The sequence below is a fragment of the Narcine bancroftii genome, chromosome 5, assembly GCF_036971445.1.
Source record: "Narcine bancroftii isolate sNarBan1 chromosome 5, sNarBan1.hap1, whole genome shotgun sequence".
Classification (NCBI taxonomy): Eukaryota; Metazoa; Chordata; class Chondrichthyes; order Torpediniformes; family Narcinidae; genus Narcine; species Narcine bancroftii.
In genome coordinates, this window is record NC_091473.1 from 98,212,865 (window position 1) to 98,231,988 (window position 19,124).

The following is a 19,124-nucleotide window of genomic DNA, read 5'->3' on the forward strand; positions in this document are numbered from 1 at the left end:
ATACCCACACTCCTGTTCGGCTCCGAATCATGGGTCCTCTACCGGCATCACCTACGGCTCCTAGAACGCTTCCACCAGCGTTGTCTCCGCTCCATCCTCAACATTCACTGGAGCGCTTTCATCCCTAACATCAAAGTACTCGAGATGGCAAAGGTCGACAGCATCGAGTCCACGCTGCTGAAGATCCAGCTGCGCTGGGTGGGTCACGTCTCCAGAATGGAGGACCATCGCCTTCCCAAGATCGTGTTATATGGCGAGCTCTCCACTGGCCACCGTGACAGAGGTGCACCAAAGAAAAGGTACAAGGACTGCCTAAAGAAATCTCTTGGTGCCTGCCACATTGACCACCGCCAGTGGGCTGATATCGCCTCAAACCGTGCATCTTGGCGCCTCACAGTTCGGCGGGCAGCAACCTCCTTTGAAGAAAACCGCAGAGCCCACCTCACTGACAAAAGGCAAAGGAGGAAAAACCCAACACCCAACCCCAACCAACCAATTTTCCCCTGCAACCGCTGCAACCGTGTCTGCCTGTCCCGCATCGGACTTGTCAGCCACAAACGAGCCTGCAGCTGACGTGGACATTTTACCCCCTCCATAAATCTTCGTCCACGAAGCCAAGCCAAAGAATTATAACTTTTTACATCAGTTGTATCTGACCCCTGAGAAATTAAAGAAATATGGATTTAGTAATTCGGAGTTGTGTTCTAGATGTGGATGCTGTATAGGAACATTTTTACATTCAGTTTGGCTTTGTGATAGGGTTCAACCATTTTGGAAAAAAATTAGAGAATTTCTTCAAAAACTGTTTCAGATTAAATTTTTATTGGATCCGAAAAAATTTTTGTTGGGTTATATTGTTCTATTTAATGATTTGGGGTTGGATAAGTTTCAGATTGCTTTTCTTCATCTAGCATTGGCTGTAGCACGTAAATGTGTGGCGATTTCTTGGAAGGATGATGTAGAAGTGAATATAGCTCATTGGCATAAGGAGTTGAGATCTTGTATTTATATGGAAAAAATAACATATAATTTACATGATAATTATAATTTTTTTTCAGATGTGGTCACCTTATTTAAAATGTATGGGTTTAATAATATCTTAAATCATTGTATTTTTTTTTACTATATTTTTTATGCTCCCCTTGCAAGGTTTGTTGAGGGTGTGGGTGGGGGGGGGGGTGGGTGGTTGGGGTTATTTGTAGTTCTTTTTTGATTTTTATTCTATGTACCTTTTTATAAGTATTTTGAAAAATTTTAAATAAAGTTTGAAAAAAAAATTCGCTACCATCTGCTAAAGAAATTCTTCTGCATCTCTGTTCTGAGTGGGTGCCTTTCAATCCTGAAGTTGTGACCTCTTGTCCTGTACTCTCCCATCATGAGAAATAACCTTTCTACATGCCTTTCAATATGTTTCAATGAGATCTCCTCTCATTTTCCTAAATTCCAATAAGTACAGGCCAAGAGCCATCAAACTTTCCTCATATAACCCTTTCATTATTGGAATGATCCTTGTGAACCTTCTCTGAACCCTCTCTAATGTCAGCTCATCCTTTCTTGAATGAGGAGTCCAAAATTGTTTACAATACTCAAAGTGAGGTCTCACCAGTGCCTTATAAAGCCTTAACATCACATCCCTGCTCTTGTATTCCATTCCTCTTGAAATGAAAGCCAGTATTGCATTTGCCTTCTTCACCACTGACTCAACCTGCAAGTTTCCTTCAAGTTATCCTGCGTGAGGATGGGTGTAGGAGAGGTGGGTTCCAATTCATAGAAAATTGGCAACAGTATTGGGGAAGGAAGGAACTATTTAAAGGGAATGGGCTCTATCTGAATCGTGAAGGGATCTGGATCCTGGTGAATTGGATAAATGGGACTGTGGACAGGGCTTTAAACTAAATAGTGGGGGAGGGGGGGTTCAACAGATTGGAGAGAGATGGATGAAGTAAAAGAAGTGTGGATAAAGTAAAAGTTAAAAAAGGGAAAATAAGAAATAGAATGAATAAAATTTAAGTGCAAAAGAGGCAAAAATTACCAGATTTTAAAAGCACAATGAGTATCGGGGCACTTTCATTGTCCATAGTATTCAAAACAAGGTTAGTGAACTTGTGGCACAAATCTATACAAAGGGGTATAATTTGGTGGCCATTACAGAAATGTGGTTGCAGGGTGGAGAGGATTGGGAATTAAATATCCAAGGAAGGTAAGGGAGCTGAGGTAGTGCTCTTAGTTAAGCATGTGATCAGGGCAATAGTGAGAGATGATAAGATCTAAGGAGCAAAATGTTGAATCCATCTGGGTAGAGATAAGGAATAATAAAGGGAAAAAAAAAATCACTGGAGGGAGTTGTCTGTAGGCCACCCAATAATAACATTACAGTGACACAGGGAACAAAGCAAGAAACATCAGAGGCATGTAAGGATAGAACAGCAGTTATTATGGGGGACTTTAACATGCCCATAGATTGAGTGAATCAGGTTGGTCAAAGCAACCTTTCCAAAGACTTCATTTAATGTATCCATGATAGCTTTCTTGAATCAGCATGTTACTCAACCTACAAGGGAACATACTATGTTGGATCTGGTCCAGTGCAATGAGACAGGTAAAATTAGTGATGTTCAGATTTGAGATTTATTGTCAGAGTACATACATGACATCACATACAACCCTGAGATTCTTTTCTCTGCAGGCGAGGCACTTATTTGTAGTGTGATGCCCTGGGCTGTTTCTGCTACCTTTTGCAGGGCTTTACACTCAGATCATGATGCAGCCAGTCAGAAACTTTCCACTAAACATCTGTAGAAATTTGCCAGGGTTTCTGATGTCATACCAAACCTGAGGAAGTAGAGGGGTTGATGTGCTTTCTTCATAATGCCATTTGTGTGTTGGGTCCAGGAAAGATCCTCTGAGTTAATGCTCCTCTTCTTGCAATTTCAGTAGTCCAATTTTAGCTAAAAACTCATCTATTTTGTCTTCTTTCCCTTCGTTCATAGAATTCCTTAAAGTTTTCATTGATCTCTGTTGGGTTATTATGTAATTTGTTTGTCCTTTTTCCTTGATGCCAATACAGTTCTTTTAGCTTGTTCTGTTTTAAGTTGCCAGGCTAGTATTTTGTGCATTTTTTCTGTTAGCTCATAAAACTTCTGCTTTATTTTCTTTATGTTCTTCTCCACCTTATACATTTGTAGTGTTTTGTATTTTATTTTTTTGTCTGCCAATTCTCTTCTTTTTGTTGTATCTTCCCTTGTTGCTAGTTTTTTTTCTGTACTTACTATTTCCCTTTCCAACTGTTCTATTTCCCGATTGTAGTCCTTTTTCATCTTAGTTACATAACTTATTATCTGCCCTCTAATGAAGGCTTTCATTGCATCCCATAATATAAATTTGTCTTTCACTGATTCCATATTTATTTAAAATTACTTTTTAATTTGGCGCTCAATAAATTCTCTAAGGTGCCGACCCCCAAAGCAGGTTTGATGGGCTGGATGGCCAATTCTTACTCCTATTTCTTATGTTCTTATGAGGACTCCCAGATCCATTTGCATCTGGGTATTTCTCCAATTTAGAAAATAGACTGCCCATTTATTTCTTCTATTAAAGTGAACAATCATACACTTTCCAACATTTGTATTTCATTAGTCACTTCTCTGTCCATTCTCCTAATCCAGTGGTTCAAAACCTCTATCTTCCCACTCACAAATCACTCTAAGTAATCCCTATGCCATCGGTGCTCTGTGATTATTAATGGATTGCTTAACGTGCTACGTGAATAGGAAGGGAAGATTGAGAATCACTACTCTAGACCCAATTGTTACTGAAATATTTTGCTTGATAAAAATTGTCCTTGGCCCATTTCCTTTGGAGGTATGCAATCGTGCACATAATGAGTCAATTAGTGGTTTTCAAACTTTTTTCTTTCATACCACCTTAAGCAATCCCTTACTGATCACAGAGCACCTATAGCATAGGGAATACTTGAAGTGGTATGTGAAAGAAAAAGGTTGAGACCCATTATCCTAATCTAAGTCCTCTGCAGCCTATGTGTTTCCTCAGCACTACTTGCTCCTCCAACTACCTTCATATCATCTGCAAACATAGCCACAAAGCCATTCATTCCATAATCTAAATCTTTGATTTACAACATAAAAAGAAGCAACGCCAACAATGATCCCTGTGTAACTTCACTAGCCTACCAGAATATGATCCCTGTATTATGACTGTCAGTTTCCTGTCAATTAGCCAGTGCTCAACCTACGCTATTATGTTTCACATTATATCATGGGTTCTTATTTTTTTTTTAATAGCCACATTGTTAAAGGCCTTCTGAAAATCCAAATACACAACATCCATTGCATCCCCCTTATCCAGCCTGCTTGTTACTTTCACAAAGAATTCTAATAGGTTTGTCAAGCGAGATTTTCCCTTAAGGAAACCATGCTGCCTTTGGTCTTTCTTGTCATGTGCCTTCAAGTACTCTGTAACCTCATCCTAGACAATCGACTCCAACATCTTCCCAACCACTGACGTCAGGATAACTGGTCTATAATTTCTTTTTAACTGCCTCCCTCCCTCCTCCCTGACATTTGCAATTTTTCAGTCCTTGGAATTTATTGATGCCTGAAAGATAATTACCAATGCCTCCACAATCTCTTCCACTACTTTTTCAGAATCCTCAGGTGCAATCCACCTGGTCCAGAAGACTTATCCATCCTTAGACCATTCAGCTTTCAAAACACCTTCTCCTTTGAAATAGATACTCTTGGATATCTTCCACAGTGAAGACATGCAAAATACTAATTTAGTTCCTGTTATTACCTTAACTCCCATTATTATTTCTCCAGCATTATTTTCTCATTTTCACCTCACTTTTAATCTTTATATACTTGAAGAAGCTTTCTGTATTCTCTTTGATATTATTTGCTAGCCTACTTCCATATTTCATTTTTCCCTTATGGCTGAGTGTTTTTTTTTAAAACTTCCCAATCACCTACCCTTTAATTTTTACTTCCTTGCTTTTTGCTTTTACGTTTGCTTTGACTTGGCTTGTGACAATTTACCATTGAAATATTTCCTTTTTTTGGGGGTATCTATTGATCCTTCACCTTCTTGCAGAAACTCTATCCATTACTGCTCTGCCATCCACCCTACTCATGCCCCCTTCCAAGCTACTTTGTTTCAATCTGACGGTGGTTGAAATCTGGAATACATAACCTGAGGATCAAGTTCTTTTAAATGATGAGTATGGAAATTGATGGTTAACATTGTAAGTGGCTGCAGGGCATGTTTCCATGCTGTATGTATAGGTTGCGTCTCTCTTTCGCTTCTCTTTCTCTGACTAGGAGGTACTTCAGGCAATTTCTGCCAATGGTGAATCTGTCTGACTTACAGCAGGCAAAAGCAATTTCACTGTTTTATTACACTGACAATAAATGGAATCTTAAATCTTAAGCACAGTGCAAAATTGCATATTCCTATTTCTGTTAAAACTGTCAACTTGTTGGAGAACCAAGCACACCACAACCTTCTGCTATTCTGAGAAAAGAATGTTGAAAGATAGATTGCAAGCACGCTGGTCAGAAATTCCCAATAGCTGTTCCAAACCAAAAAGAGATCAGCAGCCAACTTCAGCTCACTGTTAGTGATTAGTATTTGGGAGCAAAGTGTGGGTAAACACATGCAGAGCACCCCTTCTCTGCCTCGTTCCTTCCCATTGTTTCCCGACTCATGGGCGTGGAGACCGGCGACTGCATCAAAGATGGTGGGAGTCCTGCCTCCGCCCCCAAATCGTCACAGAAACTTCCGGCAGAGGGCGGGCTGCAGTGCAGGGTGGGTAGAGGGAATCCGCTCGCCATGGCGGAGAAGCAGAAGCACGACGGGCGGGTGAAGATCGGCCATTACATCCTGGGAGACACTTTGGGGGTCGGCACCTTTGGCAAAGTAAAGAGTTAAGTGTGTGTGTCCCGCTTCTCGGTGGTTTGCGTTAATTAGCAAACATTGTATCGATTGGCGGGATGCGGCTGGCGACCGGGTGCTCATCGGTCAACTGCTCCCCTCCCACGGCTCTTCACTCTCTCCAAGGACAAGCGACAGCACCACCTGCCCCTCCTGGGGTGCCCTTTCTATTCCTCTCCTTCCACCATCTATTCCTCCTCGTCCCGACTCTTCTGCAATGCCCTGCTCTACCCATTCTATCACCCACCCAACCCCGCCTTCCATTGCTCCTCCCATTACCGCCCTCTCTCGCAGCCCTGCCCCCTTCTTCCATCCTCCCTGTCCATGCCTCTTCTACCGCCCCTTGTTTCGGCCCTAATTGTCTTGCTTACCCCGGTATAGTCCCCTGCTTTATCTGTCTTGGACATCATCCTGCAACCGTAGTTACCAACCCTACTCTCATCCCTATCCCACCCACAGATCATGTCCCTTCTGCCCTACACAGTCCACAGTTTCTTTTCCCTCTGTACACCAACCTTCCCTGAACCATGCAGCTGTCAAGCTCTCAATCGTAACCCCAAAGTTCCAAATCCCCCCCCCCCCACTGCTCCTTCCCCATTCACAACCACATCATAGCTTTAGATTTCTCTCCACAGTGTGTGTACAACCTCATTGCTACCCCTCGCACCATTCTGTCTTGCATTCACCTTTTCTTTCAATCCCATTCTCATTCTTTCTGGCTACCCACCTCTCCCCAACCTCTGACCATTTGTCATGTTCTCTCAACTTTGCCTCCAGCTTCCTTTGAAGGATTCCTTTTCATTTCTATTTCCTTTGTCAGTCATCCTTTCTCCATGCATAAACGTTATTAATGCTGAATCATGATCTTTCTTTCTATAGTTGGTGAGCATCAACTAACAAGGCATAAAGTTGCAGTTAAAATTCTAAATAGACAGAAGATTCGCAGTTTGGATGTAGTTGGAAAGATTAAAAGGGAAATTCAAAACTTAAAGCTCTTCCGCCATCCTCACATCATCAAACTGTGAGTAATAACATTTTTGTGTTACAATAGGTCAGACTAATTCTGAAAAACCCAGTTCAATTTTGGGGCTTCATCTTAGAAAAAAAATTGTGGATGTCAGTCAGATTTGGAATGTAGGCATGCTCTGGATTCACCTGAATAGCTCTGAAGTTGAGAGACTGAAATTAAATTTGGGTTGCATCAATTTTGAATGAACTTAGGTTTAGAAGCTTATTTAAAATAATGATAAAGTTGTTCAAAATAATGACTCCTGATCTTTCTTGGTGGGGTACTTTCAAAATATGGGCACATTTTTGAAAATAGAAATATGGTATTTAGTAATGAAAGCTGAGAGGTACATTTTTTCCCAAAGAGATGTTAGAAGTTTGGAACTGTTACTCAAAAGGTTGTGAATAGTAGACCAATTGAAATTGATCAAATGCGATGCTCTTATTAAATTATGGAAAGCCCTGGTGCTATTTTGCTCTTGTATTCAAAGTCCCACTTCAAATAAGTATTTTCCATTTAAGCACATTGCTTAGTATATTTGGCTTTCAGTTCCATATTTTTACTATGCTTGGATAAAAACTGAACTGACTTTGTATATCAGGAAATTAAGAAAGCCAACAGAACATTATTATTTATTTACAGAGGAAAGAATTCAAAAGTAGAGATTATGGGTGTGGGGTTTCCCCTTCTTCTCAGCACCGGGCTCAGAAGCCCGCGCTGGGGGACCACGTGATGCCTGACTGACGTCGGCGCCCCCCAGCGCGGTTCTCAACCAGGTCCGGGCTGGGAGTATAAGTCCAGCCCGGCAGCCAGTTTTTCTGCTCACTGAGCTCAACCCGTCTGGTTGTGTGTTCTTTCAGTAGCAGTGTAACTGCCGCTACAATTGGTGACCCCGACTGATTCAATCATCTTTGAATTCAACATGAGCGAACCTGGGATCAGTGCTATAGCTATCAAACTGCCTGACTTCGGGGTTCAGGAGCTAGAGACCTGGTTCGGCCACGCAGAGGCTCAGTTTCACCTCCATCAGATTTTGTCCGACGTGACCAAATTCTACCATGTGGTCGCCGCCCTAGACCAGGTCACCGCCAAACGTGTGCTGCACCTCGTTCAGCATCCGCCTGCCGAAGACAAGTATGGGATCATCAAGCGAGTGCTCACCGGATCACTCGGACTATCCAGACGGCAGCGTACCGCTCGGATGCTGTACTTCTACGCCTTGGGGAACAGATCCCCAGTGGAGCTGACGGACGAGATGCTCGCGCTCATGGGTGATCACACCAACTTCCCACTCTTTGAGCAAATTTTCCTCGACCATCTGCCTGACGACATCTGGCCGTTACTGGCCCAAGAGAGCTTTACCGACCTGAGGAAGGTTGCTCAGAAGGCCCAAGTGCTATGGCTCGAGCAATTCTCGGAGGGCTCAGAAGTCCAGCAGGTCAAGAGGCATGGGTATGACCACGCCAAGCCTGCCGCTAGCACTGCAGTAGAACATACGGCCTCTGCAGGGACCACCAAGCGCATAACCAGGGGCATAGCATCCACTCCGGGGCTCTGCTTCTACCACCAGCGCTGGGGAGCCAAGACTCAGAAGTGTCATCAGCCCTGCTCATTCCAGGAAAACGAGCAGGCCGGCCGCTGTTAATGACTGCAGCGGCTGGCCAAGGACACAGCCTCCTCTACCTGCGGGACTCAGTCAGCGGCCGGGGCTTCCTCGTCGACACTGGGGCCCAGATTAGCATCTTCCCGGCCACAGCCATCAAGACCAGGAACTGACCTCGAGGAACTCCCCTCCAGGCAGCCAATGCAACGGAGATCCGGAAATATGGGAACAAGAGTGTCCACTTCCAGATTGGCCGGCGAAAGTTCTAGTGGAGGTTCACCGTCTCGTCCCTTCCAACTGCCATCCTGGGTGCCGACTTCCTCCTTACCCAAGGCCTCCTTGTGGACATTTGAGGTGGATTCCTGGTAGACGCCTAGACTTTCTAAGCTATTCGCCTCGACGCCTCCTGCACAGAGCAGCCGCAGATGGCCACAATCAGCAAGCCCAGAGACTAGTTCCAGTGAATCCTGGACGAGTTCCCAACCCACCTCAGGCCCCAGTTCTCTGCTGCCTCACCACGCCACAGGGTGTTCCACCACATCCCTACCCAGGGTCCACCGGTTCACGCCAAGGCACACCTGCTCCCTCCTGACAAGCTCCAGGTGGTGAAGGAAGAGTTTTCGCATCTGTTGGAGCTGGGTATCATTCGGCGCTCCGACAGCCCGTGGGCCTCGCTGCTCCACCTGGCCCAGAAAGTCTCTGGCGGCTGGCGCCCCTGCAGAGACTATCGACGGCTCAACGAGGCGACAGTTCCTGACCGTTACCCCATCCCTCATGGCCAACTTACATGTTGCAAGTGTTTTCTCCAAGGTTGACCTGGTGCGTGGGTATCACCAAATACCGGTGCACCCTGAGGACATACCCAAGACAGCCATCATCATCCCCTTCGGCTTTGCATCCCATTTGGGCTGAAGAACGGTGCTCAGACCTTCCAGTGCCTCATGTACTCAGTGGGCAGGGACCTGGATTTCATCTTCATTTACTTGGACGACATCCTCGTTGCCAGCAGGGATCGAGCGCAACACAAGGCCCACCTGCGCGCCCTCTTCTCCCTCCTGGCTGACCGGCCTCACCATCAACCCAGCCAAGTGCCAGTTCAGGAAAGAGTCCATGCAGTTCTGGGCCATACCATCATGGCCGAAAGCTTCACACCCATTGCTAAGAAGGTTGCCGCTATCAAGGAGTTCCCACGCCCAGACAACCTCCAGGGGCTGCAGGAGTTCGCGGGAATGGTAAACTTCTATAAATGATTCATCCCAGGAGCCACGCGCATCATGCAGCCGCTATTTGCCCTCATCACAGCTAAGCACAAAACGCTCACCTGGACCCCAGATGCCTGAAGTGCGTTTGAAGCCACCAAGGATGCCATCGCCAAGGCTACCATGCTCGCTCACCCGCACACTGACCTGCACATGGTGCTCTCCATCGATGCCTCTGCCACAGCCGTTGGCACCGTCCTGGAACAGTAGGTGAATGACAATGGAAGCCGCTGGCATTCTTCAGCCGTTTTCTCCGCCCACCAGAGCGCAAGTATAGCACTTTGACCGTGAGTTACTGGGCATGTAACTGACGGTGCGGCATTTCTGCTCTTTCTTGGAGGGGAGGACTTTTACCATCTTCACTTGCCATAAACCCCTCACTCAGGAGCTCGTGATGGCAAAGGATCCCTGGTCGGCCCGCCAGCAGCGTCACCTCTCCTACCCGTCAGAGTTTATTGCCGACATTCGGGACAAGGCGGGGAAGGACAATGTGGTCGCCGATGCACTCTCATGACCGGCCATCTGCATGCTGACACCCGGCCTCGACTTCGACCAGCTTGCCCAGGACCAGACATCCGACGAGGAGACGTGAGCCTTCAGGATTGCCTTCACAGGCCTGCGGTTCCAAGACCTCCCGACTCCTAGCAGCAAGGCACCATCCTGTGTGATGTCTCCATGGGCACCCCGCAGCCAGTGGTTCCCCAGCAGTAGCGCAGGCAAGTCTTCCATCACATCCATGACCTTTTGCACCCATCCATCAGGTCCAGGCTCCGTATGGTGGTAGAGCGGTTCGTCTGGCATGGGCTGAGGAAGCAGATCGCGGGCTGGGCTGGAACATGCATTCGTTGGCAGATGTCCAAGAAGCGAGGCCGCCCAGCTAAAAAAGGACATTGGTGCCGGTTCTGGGAGGGGGGTGTGGGCTGTGTGGCAGCATGTGACTAGACAGGTTAACCAGTCCCGCTTGTAATCCACTTGGCGTGGCAGCCGTCCAAACTGGCGCCGTCGGGGGAGGGGGGGTTTCCCCTTCTTCCCAGCACCGGGCTCAGAAGTCCATGCTGGGGGACCATGTGACGCCCAAGTGATGTTGGCACCCCCCCAGTGTGGTAAGTCCAGCCCGGCAGGCAGCAATAAACCAGTTTTTTATGCTCACTGAGCTCAACCCGACTGGTTGTGTGTTCTTTCAGTTGCAATGTTGTTGCCGCTACACCACCATGATTTTATTGAATGGAAAAGCAATTGATGGATTGAGTGGCCTATTCCAATTCCTAATTTTGACATTTGCACTTGCGAACTGCCTTTAGATTCTAATAGGTTAGTGTTTCTTGAATTGCCACAAGGAAAGAATTTGCTCCCCACCTCATTCCTTGAGAATTCTCCTGAGGGTTATGATTTGTCAAAACATGGATTTGTCGAAAGAATTTGTATATCATCATAGTTTTGAACCCAGTATCCTTTTGTTAATCTGGTGAAGTTTGGACTTATTGAAACACTAGAATTTCCTTATTGGATTGCCCAAAACTAACTACATTTTGAAAAACTTATCAAGACCATTGTTATTATAACAATAATAGTTACCTACTAGCTTTTATATATTTTAAAATTGACTAGGATGTGCCATTATGTTTTTATAGTAACTTTATATCTGAAGTCTTTGAATTTTGCAGTTTTTAAAAATTTCTTGCTTATGTACTGTGCTCTATGTTTCCTCATTATATTCTCAATTCATGTCTACAGTCTAAAGTGCACTATATAGTTTGCTTATCTGTCATTTTGTGATTCTTAGGTTCTTATTTCAGTGTTTCTTTGCAACTGAAAACCTTTTAAAATATCCTTTTAGCCTTCGCTGCTTGTCAGAAAAGTCTAATTAGTCTTTTTTACAAAGACTAACTCTTTTAGTCATTATTGTATTAATACATAATATAATATATTTGTGCCCTCAATGACCTTTTTATTTATACAAAAGCAAAATACTGCAAGGGCCTGGAATCTAAAATCATATTTTGTTTTACACCAGTCCTAATTCTTGACGATCCAGTTTGCGATTCTCAAAATGCCTTTTCTTTACTTGATTTGTGAGAGAAACCAACAGAATGGCACATCCATGCTTCATTTGAATTCATTGTTATTTGCAAGATTACAATTTTGCTATAAAAAGACATTTGTGGAGATTGTTGAAAAGGGTAGTATTTTAATATGTGAATAAAATGGCCAAAATCTATCATATTAATATTGGCAAGCTTCCTCCAAAAAAAAATTGTTTGATCCAAACTTTGGTGATCAAAAAGCTATGTCTTATGTAGCATTTCTATATATGAAGGGCTGTTTTTGTTGCTAGGCCTGTTCTCTGGAGCTGAGAATCACATATCATTTTCTACTGTTTATATTTGAACATAAGAACATTACACCACAGTACACAGGCCCTTTGGCTCATAATGTTGTGCCAAGCTATATAAACCTACTCAACAATCTACACGTTCCTTACCTCACACCCATTACTCTCTATTTTTCTTGCATCCATGTGTATTTTAAATTAAACTATTGTACCAGATTCCACCACAACCCCTGGCAATGTATTCCAGGCAGCCACTACTCTCTGTGCATTAAAAAAAAAGTACCCCTTACTTTCCTTCTCTAACCTTAAATGGATGTCCTCAGGTATTTTCTACTGTTGCCCCAGAAAAAAGGTGCTGGGTGTCTACCCTATCTATGCCTCTCATAACCTTGTTGACCTTTATTAAGTCACTGTTAATCTTTCTTTGCTCCAAAAAGAAAAGTCTTTCTTAACCTTGTCTCATAAGATACATTCTGCACTCCAGGCAACATCCTGGTAAATCGCCTCTCCATCCTCTCCAAAGCTTCCACATCTTTCCTCTAATGAGGTGACCAGAAGTGAACAAAATATTCTAATTGTGATCTAAGCGGCATTTGATAGAGCTGCAGAGTTACTTCATGGCTCTTGAGCTCAATCCCCCAAATAATGAGGGCCAGCATACCATAACCTTCTTAACTACCCTATCAATCTGCCTGGCAACCTTGAGAGATCTATTGATATGGAGACCAAGTTCCCTTTGAACTTCTGCACTGTTAAGAATCTTGACATTAATCTTGTACTTCACCTTTAAGTTCAACCTTCCAAAATGCATCACTTCACACTTTTCTGCCATTTCTCTACCCAACTCTGCATCCTGTCTATATCCTGTTGTGACCTACGCAATCTGCTACACTATCCATGACACCTCCAACATTTGTGTCATCTGCAAAGTTAGCGACACATCCTTCTACTTCTTCGTCCAGATCATTTATATATAAATAAAAATCACAAAGAGAATGGGTCCCAAAACATCCCTGCGGAACTCCGCTAGTTATTGACCTCCAGGTAGAATATATTCCATCTAATACTATGCTCTGCTTTCTGTAGTCAAGTTAATTCTGAATCCACAGAGCCAAAGATCCAGGAATCCCATCCCTCATGACTTTCTGATTGAGTCTATCATGGGGAATCTTCATTAAATGCCTTGATAAAATTTATTTTCACCAAATCTACTGCCCTACCTTCATCAATTTCTTTTGTCACTTCCTCAAAAAACTCACTTAGGCTCTTGAGGTATGAAATGCCCGTCACAAAGCCATGCTGACTATCCCCGAGAAGACTATGCTTCTTTAAGTGCTCATAAATTGTGTCCCTAAGAATTCTCTCCAATAATTTGCCCAAAAACTAATGTAAGATTCATTGGTCTATAATTCCTAGGATTCTCCTTTATACCATTTTTAAACAAGGGGTCTTTCCCAATCCTCCAATACCTCCCCTATGGTCAGAGACAACACAAAGATCATTCCCAATCCCCCAGCGATCTCTATCATTGCTTCCTGTAGTAATCTGGGGTATATTTCCTCCAGTTCTAGGAACTAATCAATCTGAATGTTTTTGAAATAATTTAGCACTTTCTCTTTCTTATCTACCACATACTCCAGCCTAAAAGCTGGTTCTATATTGACATCACATTAGCCAAGGTCTCTCTGGTGAACACCGTAGCAAAGTTATTCATTTAGGACCCCTACTTCCTCTGCCTCCAGGCATATATTCCTTAAACAGCCCTAATTTCACTCTAGTAATCCTTCTATTCTTTACAAATGAATAGAACGCCTCAAGGTTTTTCTTAATCTTCCTTGCAAGACTTTCTTGTCGTTTATAACTCTCCTAAGTCCTTTAAGTTCCTTCCTGTCTTTTGCTTCCTAACCCTTATGTAAACTTTCTTCTTCCTCTTAATTAGCTATCTCACCTCTTATGTCAATCATGGCTCCCTATCCTACCATCTTTTTCCTGTCTCAGTCGAACTAATCTATCCAGAACCCCATGCAAGTGGTAACTAAACATCCTCCACATTACTTCTTTGCTTTTCCTTGAGACCATCTATTCCCAATTTGTTCTCTCAAGTTCTAGTTTAATCCCATCATAATCAGCCCTTCCCAATTTAAACCCTTTTATCATTTTGTCTACTCCTATCCTTGTCCATAGCTGTGCTAAAGGTCAGGGAGTTGTCAATTTCACTGAAATGTTCTCCCACTGAGAGGTCTGTCACCTTACCAGGTTCATTGTCCAGTGCTGAATCCAGTGTAGCCTCTACTCTAGTCAGCTGGTCCACATTCTGTGTCAGGCATCCTTCTTGGTCACATCTGATAATTCTGCCCCATTTATCCATCTTGCAGTAGGATCTGCCAGTTTTGCTGTCTGCAGCTGTGATACTATCCCTGATTAGTAATGTTACTTCCCCCCCCCCACCCGACCTTTTACCTATCCCTTTTAAAATATCTAAACCCTGGTATGGGCATCAACCAATCCTGTCCTTGCATTAGCCAAGTCTCTCTGCCAGCTACAACATCATAATTCCACATACTGATCCATACTCTAAGTCATCTCCCTTATTCCTAATGCTTGGATTGAAAAAAATACATTTCAAACATCTGCTTTCAAATGAATTTTAATCTACAGCTTTTCTTACTTGTACTTCTAATTCTGTGTGACTTGTTCAGTTTTTCCAGGGCTTCTGTGTATTAATTTACAATCACTTCAAGGCACGGCCGTCCATTTCCAAGCTTGTGATTGGAGGGAATCTTGTGGTTGATGGTGTCCACATGCACCTACTGCCCTTGAGACTTGGGCTTTGATCAGTTGCAGGCATACATTTATTGAATCAACATGCATTAGTCACATGTATATGAAGGGTGAGGGTTTTTATGTTCAGGGTGGGGTTTCCAATAATTGCGTTGCTTTCCCTTGGAATATATATGTAAAATGGTTTAAGTGATTAGAATGTACACCCTGAAGGAGTAATGGTAGCATGGCAAAAATGTTCAGGTTTATTATCACAAGAGCCCAATGATAGAGGTTGTTTTTCAAGCAGATCATACATAACAAGTAAGATATAGTGCAAAAGTGCAGAGTTACAGAAAGAGAGACCAGTTGGTATGGATCATAAAAACTTTATGGTGTGAATTTCCCTAATTCCCATGGAATTGTGATCTGGTAACTTTCTTGGGATCCAAGAACATTAAGGTCAATGTGAACAGCCAATCAGGCTGAAGAAGTTAAATCTACAGATTTTGATTATTTTTTACTTATTTTGTTTCAACAAAATAAAAATGGGGACATGCAAATTACATTATAGTAATTCATATCTAATTTTAAAATATTTTTAAAATGTCAAGACCTTTTTAAATATTTTAAATTTAAATTTTAAATTTTAACTTTAAATAATATTTAAAAAAATCTTAGCACAGAGGGAAATTACATTCAATAGCACCGAGGATGGGAGAACACTGTTTCATCAGGTTGTACTTCTGCAATCAGATGTCAGTAAACTTAACTTTACTTGAAACATTTATAAAATCAATTTCAGACAGATGCTAGGTATCTCTCAAGGAAGCAGCCTATGGATTTACACGTTTGACAGTGCTTGTTTGAAATCCAGAAGTTCCTGTCAATTTTACACTGCGACTGAGTTTGTACAGTTTTACTGCCATTACAATGGCAACTTTCAAGATAGTTATCCTTGTTTCTGATGTCATAACACTAAGTTGCATTTTGCCAGATTCCATAATTATTGTTGTATCTTACCAGGTACCAGGTGATTAGTACTCCAACTGACTTCTTTATGGTGATGGAGTACGTGCCAGGTGGTGAGCTTTTTGACTACATCTGTAAACATGGCAGGGTAAGAGTTATATAACTTTTGGGGTGCTTAAGGAAAGGTGTATTTACTTTGCATTAATATTATCTATAAGAAATTAGTATATGAATATATTTTACTGCAAGTAAGATTACGTACATTTTCTTATTTGTATAAACTTGTAGATAGAAATGAATTACATGTTCTGTTTAATTTCTGTTATGTGCTCCAGTCAAGGACTAAGTTGACTCCAAACTTATTTGTAAATCCTTCCATTGGCAAATGGTTCTCAGAATATATTTTGTATATGGTTTTACAAAGGCAGGTTTGTAGAAAAGTATCTATTGTATATTCAGAGTATTTCTTTTCTGTCCTCTTATCAACCTTTCCTTTTCTGCCATTCTCTCCTGTTCCCATTGCTTTAACAGAGTATCGAAACGAACTAGGAAATGAAAGTTTCTACAGCCCCTTTCAGACTGGCACTTGAACTATTGCAATTTACTGTATTTGATTTAGGAACATTTGCAGTGATAATGATCGCCCCTGTTTTCTCATTGCCATAGGTGGAGGAAGCAGAGGCTTGCCGCCTTTTTCAACAGATTATTTCAGCTGTTGATTATTGTCACAGACACATGGTGGTTCATCGTGATTTGAAGCCAGAGAATGTTCTCCTTGATGCTCAAATGAATGCCAAGATAGCTGACTTTGGTATGTGACTCCTGATGTATGTGAGGAATGTGTCAGACAGCAGCTAATTACAACACGGTGTCAAGAATACAACACAGAACTCTAATTTGATTCACAGATGTGTTAAAATATAGACTGACTTCTTTTTGAAAATTATAATTGAGAAATTAGTTTGGAGCTCAATCAATTGTAGAATTATATTAAATTGCTAATATTCTGTTGGAAGAAGTATAGTGGGCATTGATTAATGGATAAAACAAGTTACTATCACGATTGCACTGTAAATATTTTCCAGAGAAAAATTAACAAGAATCTATGTTGTGTTAATTACATTCAACTCCTGCCCAATTACCACATGGGAATTGGAATTTGTGAATGAGGATTTGTAGATTTGGAGAATTTTAAACTGTTCTGTAATGAGAGAGGTTTCTGTCGGTAACTCTGCCAGAGTCACCTTAGAACCAGCTATTAGAAGGAGTGACTTACTTTACAAATGTTTTGATTGTCATATTTTGCCCCTTTTGGAATAGTGTTTAAGATTGGTTCATTTTAATTTGTGAATTGAAATGAAATGTCCTATGACGCAAAGAGTAGTTGTATATTAGCCAAATAATTTTAAAACAATTTTGACACTTGATATACATGTGTGACGAGCTGAGCTCAGCAACATCTAACTATAATAGTTAAATTCTACGAGAGAGGTTAATTTTGATAAGTAGCTTTTGCAATTGTGGATCACCCCTGATTTGGGAAAATCTGGAAAGGGCATGAGAACCTTTAGAAAAGCCAGTTAGATAAATGGAGAAAATTGAGAAAATCATTGTATTTAAAATTGGTGTTTGGATAAACAAATAGAAAGAAAACATTTCCTCTTGGAGTACAGACAATAATTCTATTGGGGAAATTTAAAGAATGTGAAGCAGAAAAAAAATTGTATTTGGCCATATTGACCATTTCAATTTAAGTGAATGTCATGGAGGATGTTACTTTCTGTTGAATTTTAAAAAAAAACTATGAAAAGATTAAAGGTGAAGAAAGGTGTAAATAAACTTATGGTGAAAATGCTGGCTGCTATTTCCAGTTTGCTGTTGTGTTAGCTTATTTTAAAAAAAGGTTTCTACATAAGTTTCAAGGAATGTGGAATAATATAAAGGGTGTAACTGATGAAGGTATGTTCTGTCTAATGTGTTCTCTTTCCATTGAAGGACTATCAAACATGATGGCAGATGGGGAGTTTTTACGTACTAGTTGTGGTTCACCAAATTATGCTGCTCCAGAAGTTATCTCAGGCCGGTAAGATCTATCTTGTTCATATTCTCATATTTAATCTAATAACTTTCTCTGCTTTGTTATTCCATTGTGATCCTGTATTCTTTCTTGTCCCCCTAATTCCTGCTCATGACATCTTCTAGTATATTTTCACATCTGCAGTATAAATGCCAATTGTAATGTTCCAATATTAACATAATTGTTCTAGTCTTGGAACATCTTAAATGAATTGTGTTGAGTTGTAAATTATAGTATCCTTGATTAGATGGATGCAGAGAAAATGCATGTCACTAATGAACCAAGAATGCTCCACTTCAGAAGAGAATTATAATATTTTCTTCAGATCTATTTATTATAATTGCTCCTTTATTGAAATAAATAAATGTAGTCCTTGTCATTTTTTCTGTGGTTAATATTCATTAAAATAGTTTTGAGGAGCTAGACTTATGGAATCATATTTTTAGAGCCAGAGCAGAGAATCCCCTCCCTACCCACAAGCAGGGCATGACCAAAATAGAGGAACATCTTAACGTAATCCACTGGGATTAAAACAACAGCTTCAAATAAACTGAACCCACTTAGTTATTTTCTATCCCCTTATGATCCACTCAGATCCTCTAACACACACTCTTCCTTCCCACATGCTGTTGTTAACTAGTTTTTTCTCCCTGGCTCCTTCTGTCCATTATCCACACTCTCCTCTCACTGGTTCCCCTATCCTCCTGCTCCTCCTCTTTTGATCTGTCCATCATCCCTTGCCTCTCTGGTTCATTCATTACCTTATTTTTTTTTACAAGATTCTATAGCCTTCAACTCTTTGTCTCTATTTATCACTATCTCTTCACTGTCTCTCCCTATCTAGCTCCAATCTGTCCATCACCTGGATTCACCTATTGCCTGTCAGTGTTACTTGTACTATCTCCTCTTTATGTTCTTTGTCCTGAGGCAGGGCCTTGACCTGAAGCATTACTTATCTCTTTCCCTCCATATATGCTGCCTGACTCGCTGAGTTTCTTGAGGTTTGTATTTTTGTTGCTGAGATTGTGTGATTGCCTTACATGCATTAACTTTTTATTACAGTTTTAAAGCTTTCTCCTCAACCTTTTTAAAACAATGCTCAATAGTTCAATTTCATTTGTTATCTTCAGCACATTTGAATGACTTGAATCTATCCAGGTTAT

At 41.7% G+C, this 19,124-nt stretch overlaps 1 protein-coding gene across 2 annotated transcripts in view; it reads left to right on the forward strand.

The window, feature by feature from the left end:
* Window positions 1–5,831: 5,831 nt before the first annotated feature.
* The window catches only part of prkaa2 (protein kinase, AMP-activated, alpha 2 catalytic subunit), a 48,895-nt gene continuing 35,602 nt past the window's right edge, over window positions 5,832–19,124 (forward strand). For both annotated transcript variants that reach the window (XM_069938483.1, XM_069938485.1), the window contains exons 1-5: window positions 5,832–5,941; window positions 6,829–6,970; window positions 15,939–16,032; window positions 16,551–16,695; window positions 17,880–17,967. In XM_069938483.1, coding sequence (XP_069794584.1) covers window positions 5,848–5,941; window positions 6,829–6,970; window positions 15,939–16,032; window positions 16,551–16,695; window positions 17,880–17,967 — 563 coding nt within the window. In that variant the 5' untranslated portion in view covers window positions 5,832–5,847. The remainder of the gene's footprint in view (window positions 5,942–6,828; window positions 6,971–15,938; window positions 16,033–16,550; window positions 16,696–17,879; window positions 17,968–19,124) is intronic.